A 9,834-nucleotide genomic window follows, 5' to 3' on the forward strand; every position below is an offset into this window, starting at 1 on the left:
GTGGGATAAATTATTCCTTCCAAAAGAACAAAGTGGTTTAGGATTACTTGATTTGAAGGGATATTTTAGAGCTGCACAGTTAGGGCTCATATACATAACACAAGCAGAAAGCTATACTTTAAAGTGGAAAGAGATGATGATGAAACAGGAAGAAATTAAAGAAATAAGGAGGGAGACTGATTTTGGATGCGTATCCTTAAGGAGTATAAGAACAGCCATACAGAATATTATATTCATAAAGTAGCAAAAAGTATTCTAAGAACTAAGCCAATACAATAATGGAGAAATGAGATTTTGCAATAAGGATGAGTTTAATTAGGGGTACAGAGAATAGGCAAGAGGGGGCTGGAATTTATTGGAGAAAACCATAAAGGAACCCAAGGTATTGTGAGCAAATAACTAGAGAAGGAAATGTAATTGAATGAGAAGAAGCCAAAAAGACATGTGAACTGCAGGCTAGAGACTACTTTCCTATCAGGGACTGATATCAGAGTCTATAGGTTCATAGCATCATAGATTAGTACTAGGCTAACTGCCCTTGTGGGGCATTTTAAGCCTAGCCAATTTCCCCATGTGAGAATCAAACCCACCACCTTGTGTCTGCAAGGTAAACACCTTAACCATTATGTTATCCTCCTAGGTAAAGAGAAAGGGATAGGGGAATCTTAAGTTAAATACCTGCTTTGGTAGAGTTTTTAGTTAAATCTAGAACAGAAACTGCTGTTAAAAAGCAATAATTAGTAGGCCATATAAAATATTGCACAATATAGGAATCAATCAGATGAGGTTAGAAAAATTTGGGAAGAGAGTTTGGATAACAATTCTCAAGGAAACAATGGGAAGACACTTGCATAACTCCCAAGTATGCAAAGAAGATCTATGACTTTTGCTTGGAAGTGTATGAATGAGTATTTTTATACCTCAGACTCCAAAGAAAATTTCCCAGGTAGATGACAAATGTTGGAGGTGTGATGGAGAAGAAAGAGGTAACTGGAAACATGTGTTTTGGGAGTGTAATGAGTTGGTAGATTTCAAAGTTTCTTACAGAGTATTCTGTCAGAAATATCAGGTGAGCAAACTGATGTAACTAAGAAAATGAATGATTTTTTGAGCTAGACTACAGGATCTGAATTGGCCAGATATAGTAAGGCCTTGCTAAGTTTAATTCTGATGACAGCCAAAAAAAAAAAAAAACAATTACTAGAAAATTAAAGTCAAAGTCTAAACAAAAGAAAATACAAAAACTGAGACAGTATTGAACATTGTGAAAGAGATAAAAACTGGAAGTGGTATCTTTAGAAAAGGATAGGTACAAATTTCATAGAAAAAATTCAAAATTATGGGAACAATAGATGTAGAATATTGTTTTGGAAGAGGAGGACTGAAATGTAAAGACAGTCAAGAATTGAGCGATTTGTATAATGCTGGATTGGTGATAGTTATACAAAAACATATGTGATGTGTAATGGTTTCATCTAGAAATGTGTTAATATGGTTTGTTTTCTTTTATGTAAATGTACGCATGTCCATGTTCAATAAAGGTGTTAAAAAAGAATATTTGGAGAATGAGTGATAATCTATCCCTGCATGGACTTCAGGCAGTTTATTGTAGATACTTCTTAGACTGGTATGGAGAATTTTTAGACTTGGATAGTTTGTAAAGTGTGCTGGCTGTGATGAAGCATCTGATGAGGGTGGTGTGTTAGGATTTAGTGATAGAAGAGTTGGTCTAGGGTATGGATGGATGTCCACACTTAATTGCAGTAATAGAGGGGTGTGGTAATTGATATAGAGACACTTCATTTTTTTATAGCGCACTTTATGTAGGAGAAGGCTTGTATCAGGTATATGTTTTTGAAGACTCAAATATTGGTGATATGAACTAGAGTAGGAGCAATACTGAAACAGTTCTTTGCAGAGTTAAGGAGAGGGTTATATGGAAGAGTGGAGGGTAATTGGTTAATATAAACTTAGTGGTGGTATGATGTAATGTGTGCAAGAAGGATGAGAGATATGATTGTTAGCATTGGTATAGGTGCCACTTGATAAGATGTGTCGAAGCCATATATATGGAAATGGGATAGCAGTAGGATAGGTGGTATGCCTAATACTGCAAGTAGTAAACCAGTGGCCATGGCGCTGTTTATTCTTTACTTGCTACATATGAAACCTAACTTTCAGATGACTACTTCACCCCTATGTGACACATCAGACTTTTTTGTGCTCAGTGGCATGCCTATAATACTTTTAAATCATTCTTTATCTCACTGATTCTGCATTCAGAGCTTTTGCCAGTTTGCTACCTTGTAAGGTAGTGGTACAAGGACTAAGGATCACATCTCATTTTTCCCTGTTATGTTGCCACAAAATCAAGTCAGGGTTTAGAAAACGCTTAGAGTCTGTTGCAGTCTGATAGTGCTATAAGCCACTCTGAGACTTGCTGCTCCTGCATTTAGACCGTACGTGGTCCAGGAACTCAGTGCAGACGTCTCCAAATAAATTAATGTTCAGTTATTAATGAAACTTACATTTTGTAGTTTATTTTACAATTCTCACAGGCACTTGCATACTGTTAAATATATTTACCTAAATGCAATATTTTGTAATTGTGCACTGACTACTTACCTTCGCCTGATGTTGTAACCCTGTTGCTGGTATCACAGTTCACTGAGATGGGGTGTGTGACAAAATGAAAATGTTTGACATTATCTGTAGAGATTCATCCAGTGATCATGTAATTTAAGGGATATAATCCTGATTGATGTAGCTGCTTTAGCAAAAAATAATTTTAAATTAATTACAAAGTGAAAATGCTTTATTTTATTTCTAGAGAAGTAAGCAGTTACTGAACAAGTAATGCAAGGGACAGGGTCCTGTTCTTGGCAGCTGTTTTGCAAGTCAATAATGTTAAGTTAATTAACAAAAATGTATATAGTAATTCCCAAAATACAAACACAAACAAATATAGTGAAAGTCCTCTGCTTACCCATTGTTATAATCATAAAAGTGAAAGGATAATATTAGATCCTATACATGACTTGAAACTAAGGCCTCCAACATACCTTGCTAGTGTTACTGATACTGGACTGATAAAAGCCTCTGAGGCAGCTGTTGAGTTTTCCTTTAAGAACTTTGTTGTATGAGCTAGGAACCCCCCAGCATAGTGATCATAGATCATTCACTTTTATGATTCTAACAGTGCCTAAGCAGAGGAATTTCTCTGTATGTGTATGTATGTGTTTGTAATTTGACTTTGATCACCATCTTGAGGGTGTCCTAGCTGAAATGATAATTCTCTTAAGGGAAAACTCAACACCTATCTGTACAGACCATGTTGATGGTCCAGTGTCAGAAATGACAGCATGATATGCTGGAGGTCTTGAATTCAAGCCACAAATAAAAGCTAATAGCATCCTTTCACTTCCATGAATCTAATGATTTCATAAGCAGAGGGATGTCTACTTATGTCTGCATGCATGTGTGTTTGTAAACACCTAATGAAAGGCTAAAGTTCTGAAGAGAAAATGCTTTTATTGGTCCAGCGGCGGTGACACCATCATGGTATGTTGAAGCCTTGGATTTGAATTCCATATGAGAGCTAATATTATCCTTTCACTTGTGTACTAATATGTGTAATAGAATGGAATCAAATGCATTTTACAGGACACCACATTTTTTCAACACAGGATGCCCAGTTTATATATTGCTGAAAATAGCTATATCTGTGCAGAAGTATGTATTGGGGGAAGGTAGTTTACTAGGCACCTTGAAAGTACTTTGGGTGACTCACCAAGGTCGCAAGGTCACAGTCTGGCATAGCAGAAGTTAATAACTTAAGATGTATATGCACCTCATGTAATGACCCATTTCATTACCCTTACTTAGAACAATAAGCATCAGTTGATGGAACAGGGCAGTTCACCTAATCACACTTAATCAAAGTGTGGTTCTACAGACACATTTTGCCGAAATCTGCAAGGTAAAAATTCACCATCAGTGGATCCAGCTATCTAAAAGACAAAAATAGTTAAGTTTTAATCTAAGTATTTCCTTTTCTCCAAGACTTTAATATATCTCAATACTGCAGTCATTGAGAGAGGGAGCTAATGGCAAAGACAGACCAACATATTTGTGCAGTGTTCTTTTGAGAACCGTTACACTAGATGAGTGTAACAGTTGTACGATGGTTAAATATTTAGTAATATGTGTTTAGCAGAAAAGCAACTTTAGCAAAGCAGGCTACTATAGCTAGGGTTTGCCCTTGCCCCAAAGAACAGTAATGTCAGAATGGATTATATTAAGTTAAGTGCACAGGGGGACAAGGGCCTCTGTATGGGTGAAGTATGGGAGGCTAGTTCTCTGTAGAAAAATATGTATGTTCGAAAAGAAGTCAGTTGTGTTCTTTTGAAGTCAACTCACTTTTCACCTAAGTAGCCTTCAGTACATATTAGCACACTGCATTCTGGTCTTGAATAAAAATGGCCACACAATAAAACCCGAAGGTCGCTCACTTTATTAACCACACTAACGCTCACACTCTACACTGTGTTTTCATCTTAAGCATACAAAGACTTCATCAGATGTATTGATTCACAAGAAAGCGATACTTATTATATACCCCTCCCTCTTGAAATCACCCAATCAAAACTTTATTAACCTTAAAAACATTATCTATGTGATTAAAATCAGATAGCAAAAAATGATAACCTTATACATTATATAATATGTTCTGTGAATACATATAAATACATATAAAAACTGTATAACAATAATTAATAACCATATGACAAAATGTATATGTTAAAAACTATATATATATATATATATATATATATATATATATATATATATATATATATATAAAAAGTATGTATAAAAAAAGTTTCTAAAAAAAAGATGTTCCATCCATATACCATCTAGTGGCCAAATTGAAAATTACAATTTGGCTGCCATAAGCTTCAAAACTTGGGCCAAGGATATATAATCATTTAAGCCTACCCTTTGTTTGTTTCCAATTTTAATTGCCAAAACAATTCTCAAAACTCTATAGTGGTCTCCCATGGTCGTCCACATGGGTCCACATCCACTTTCTCTATAACATAAAAACCATACTTGGCTGATGGACAGTATTTAAGATGCCTGCATAGGGCATTAGTCTCATCCATTTTTCAATATCGTTCATGTGCTCATAAATACGTATTTTCAATTTTCTAGTAGTTTTTCCTATGTAAAAACCCCACAAGTGTCACATATAGCAATGTAAATCACCCCTATGGTACTACAGTTGCTGTAACTGTTTGTCCTGAGTTCTATCCATCTTTGGGTTAAAGCAACTGATTCCCCCTGGAGGACATAAGCACATTGCGAGTAACTACCACATTTGTATGTTCCTGTTTTTTTTTCTAATCTGTCTTTTCTTTCTGGTTTCAAGTATTTCTTTGTTGTTCCTACCTTTTCTGTAAGTGAATTTTAAGGGGTCCACAAATATTTTTCTTAAATCTGAAAAATTTCTAAATTTGTTCCAGTTATTAATAACTACTTTCTTAATTCCTGTTGCTTTTGTACTATAATTTAGTACAAAATTGCTGTTCCAATTAATGGTATCCTGTTCTTTTTTGTCTCCCTCCACCATTCCATGTATTGTCGGCTTCCCTAGAATAGGGGCAAATTTCCTATTTTTTCTTCCTTCACCTCAGCCATTATTTCTTATTTAATGTTAAGGCTATTATATAAGAAAATGAAAGAGAAACAGTGAAGTTGTTGTCTGATATTAAGGAAGTTAATAGACAATAGTTAATAGGATAACTGGCTAGGCTTAAAATGGCTCACAAGGGCGGTTAGCCTAGTACTAATCTATGAACCTATCTATGAACCTATGAACCTATGAACAACATACCCAAAACACTAGTCATAGGTGACTCTATAGTCAGGCACAATGATGTCCCACTCACCAGGCTAAACAAGGAGAAGGTTACTGTCAGCTGCCGGTCGGGTGCCAGGATCCACCACATAACCCATGCACTCAGGTCACTCCACAACAATTACAAATATGACTCTGTCATTGTCCATGTTGGTGTGAATGACCTGAGACGTACCTCCCTGGACTACATGAAAAGTGACATGGAAGAGCTCTCCAATCTTGTAGCCCAGGTACAAAAGTTTGGCACTAAAAAATGTTTTAACTGTAGTTTTTGCAAATACATCTTCACTGGGACTCATTTTCTACATCCTATTAAATGAAATAATTTTTATTTTAGAAGTCATGGTTGTTACAATACAATGAATATAATTTATATAGCTATGTGCACACAATGCTACGCATTTTATATATGTAAAAGTAATAGAAAATTAAAAGATAGAATATGTGAACACTTACCTGAAATCAGAAGAGTTAGAAACGAATGCACTTTATCGGCACATTAAACAAACAGATGTTTCACATAGTTTTAACTTTTGTATACTGCAAAATATTTATCAAGCTGTTAGAGGGGGTGATTTGATTAATTATACTGAGCTGCAAGAAAATAAATGGATTTTAAGGTGTAAAGCATATCAATTTCCAGGCTTAAATTAATTTTTTAGCTTGAAACCTACTTTAAAGGAAATCAGGAATAAACTCTGATATGTTCCTTTAAATTTGTTCTACCTTTGTCAGATAACTTAGATGAATGATATAAATGAGATGGCTGTATTTTAAACTCATTTGCCTGATGAAGCCTAATGGTGAAAGTCTAAGTATTAGCGTTCTTAAAGAATAAAAGTTATTTCTGTTTTTATCTACATCGTGGTGTTGGTGTCATCTTTTTTCTTTGAACTTGGACATTTTTGGATACAGCAACTTTATCTACGAGGTGGCCCTGTTTTTTTTTTGGTCAGAGCCATGGCCTCCAGCTCAATGCCAAAAAGTGCATTGTCATCCCCTTTGGTAAAAACTCTGTACCCATGAACTAACACATAGGCGGCAGTCTACTTAATGCCGAATGTGTGATAAGAGACCTTGAGACCCATGTGGACAGTAGTCTCTCCTTTGATAATCACATTGCCACAGTAGTCAGGAAATCCTTCTACGTGGCACACTTCATCACAAAAGGGTTCTCATCCAGGAAAAAAAGAGGTCATTGTTCTCCTCTACTCACCACTCATTAGTCCCATTATAGAGTACAATGCCCCGCTTGGAATGTACCTCACAAGACATCTGCAGCAGCTGGAAAGGCCACAGAAGTACCTCACAAAGAGGATTACTGGCCTCAAGCAGATGCCCTACACTGACCATCTCAAAAAACTCCAGCTTTACTCCATAGCATATCACCTCCACCGAGGTGATCTCTGCCTAACATATAAGCTATGTCAAACCCTGAGCTGTTGGACATGCTACACCTAAAGAAATCTCAGCCCCTCAGAGCTACATGCTCTAGGAACCTAAACCTTGTTACCACAATAAACAGGACATGCTGGAGGGATAGATTCCTGTCCCAGAGACTTCCCATACTCTGGAACAAGCTACCCATATATGTCAAGCAAAGTTCCTCATTAGCACTCTTCAAGAAAAATCTTGATGAGTGGATGGGAAATAGGGAATACACCCCAGGGATTACTTCTGTGGCTCTGCTCGACAGGGGCACAGGAAAATAACTTTCTTGGGTGGGGTAAGCCAGGGAACCTTGTTGGCTAGGCTTACTTAGGCCCTTGGGCCGATAGCCTAGTACCTACCTATGAACCTGTGAACCTATGAGACAATATGCTGGCAGGTTTCAAAAATGCCCTCGCCAAATTGCTCTTTGAGTTATGAACTGCTCCTACTCCTCAAAAAATTATTCAAAGTGGTGGAGCAAAACACCCATACATGGGTCTGGAAATTTCGAAAATACCCTATATGCTCCTTCTGTTCCTCTTTCCCAAGTTATCATGAGCTTTGGCAAAAAATTTTAGAGCTAATGAAGTCTTTAACAATTTAAACACAAAACGTGTTAGACAAAGATACAATTATTAATTTCTGGGGAGTTGGTTAGATATAACTTCTCTTGCTGTCAGTTGCCATTTTCATGCCTTGAGTTAAACTTTTAGTATAACCTGTTTTATTTTTAAAGGTAACCTATCGTGGACCAGAGAAATCTGTGCTGGAATTTACAACAGAAGTGCATATCATTCCAGATGCATTCCCTTTCCCAGACTGCACTGGAGAAAAGTGTTATGGAACATTAGTGTGATGGAGCCCTTGATATCATTTCCTCAGAAGGTGCAAGGGTGCAACATTATGTCCAGAATGGAAGAGCTGCATTTATACAGACCTTTTCTCTGGCAATAGGTTCAGCAAAATGTCTTTCACAAGTGTGTTACATTTCATAGCACAAAATAGTAAAAGTATAAGATAGTTCATACTACGGCTTGTTTTTTTCCTGAAAACATGATAATTTCTCTCAAATGAAATAAAGGACCGAGTTCTTGCTTGAAACAGAAGTAATCTATTTTGATTGAGACTTTAGCTTGATTTTACCTTGCTTGTTTAATGAAGAGAAATTCACAGAAAGGACTTCTCTGTTGTGACTGCTGCAGAATAATGAAGGAAACTTGTCAGCAGTGACTTAGTTGTGATCATTTCATTTAAAAATAAATGATGTTGACCTACAAAAAAGTGCAGAATACACTGAAGAAAATGAAGATTCAACATGATGTTTGGAATTTTGGTGAGCATAACAAACACTTGTCACTAGAGACAGACAGCCCATCAGAAAGGCTATTTCATTGTTAGTATTTGTCAGACACCCTACTTACAGAAATAAAACTTAAACTTCACAAGACCTGTAAGTTAACAATTTGTATTAATTTCATACTGTATGCAGAATTACGGCTTAGATACCATCAACAGAGTTTTGTTTGAATCTAACAATGACACTATACTGTTCATTTATAATTTATACATTGTGATTGTTTTCTTTCAATTAAAAGACATCTCTTGGTCAGCAAAATCAGATTACCCATGAAGAAAGTGTCAATATAAATCTTGCATTTGACATGTTTATTAATGATCATTTAAAGAGATTTTTGATAAGAAGGCAGAAATGAACAATTGCAAAAAAGAAAAAAGGCACATTTGGTTTTAAAGAAGCTTGAACTTATAACCACAGCTATTTGGTTCTGACATAATGAATACTAGCCAAATGTATCTTATCTGAACTGTAATATATGAAACCATGACTCTAAATGTATGCACATTTGTCAAACTGTTTATGCTCAGTAGTCCAACTGAACTATGACAGTGTTTTATTTTTTCAAACTGGTTAACTAGATAAAAGAAAAAGATAAACATGACATAGTAAAATAAATAAAAAATATAAAAAAAAAAATGCTGATCCAGAATCAACAAGTTGAGCAGGTTCCAAAGTAGCCAGGAGTGTGGATACACTGAAGTAGCTATTATAATACTTTGCCCCCTGATGGGAGGTGGGTAGCTAGCCACAGTACTGTCACCCCTATTGGAAGTTGGTGAATTGGCAAGCCTTCAGCTGGCCCTAGCAGTTTCTTAGGTCTGTATACATGCAAAAAGGCATGCAGGAAGTTGTGGCTGCCTAGTAGCATTGTAAGCAAGGTTGCCATGGAGAAAAAGGACACTTCCAATGTCTCTGTCCACTTGATGCCACACTTTCCACAACACATCCATATATATGTGGCTATAAACATTGCAAATTAGAGCAGCTACTGAGCAAAGTTGTAAACGAAAAAGATTAATATAAAATGAAATGTGCTCAGCTGTATCACTGTAACACAAGCCTCAAGTGTGGCTGGCACAAAAAATTCTCTTTCATAACTGCAACCAGCTTATACCTGGAACTGGTA

General features: G+C 36.2%; 1 protein-coding gene across 1 annotated transcript in view; it reads left to right on the forward strand.

The window, feature by feature from the left end:
- Positions 1-8,221, forward strand: part of LOC122799221 (autocrine proliferation repressor protein A-like) — a 660,522-nt gene extending 652,301 nt beyond the window's left edge. Inside the window, exon 13 of the mRNA XM_044068140.1 lies at positions 8,088-8,221. Coding sequence (XP_043924075.1) covers positions 8,088-8,207 — 120 coding nt within the window. The 3' untranslated portion in view covers positions 8,208-8,221. The remainder of the gene's footprint in view (positions 1-8,087) is intronic.
- Positions 8,222-9,834: the final 1,613 nt, after the last annotated feature.

This window comes from Protopterus annectens, chromosome 4.part0 (assembly GCF_019279795.1).
Source record: "Protopterus annectens isolate FY-2018-M chromosome 4.part0, PAN1.0, whole genome shotgun sequence".
Classification (NCBI taxonomy): Eukaryota; Metazoa; Chordata; order Ceratodontiformes; family Protopteridae; genus Protopterus; species Protopterus annectens.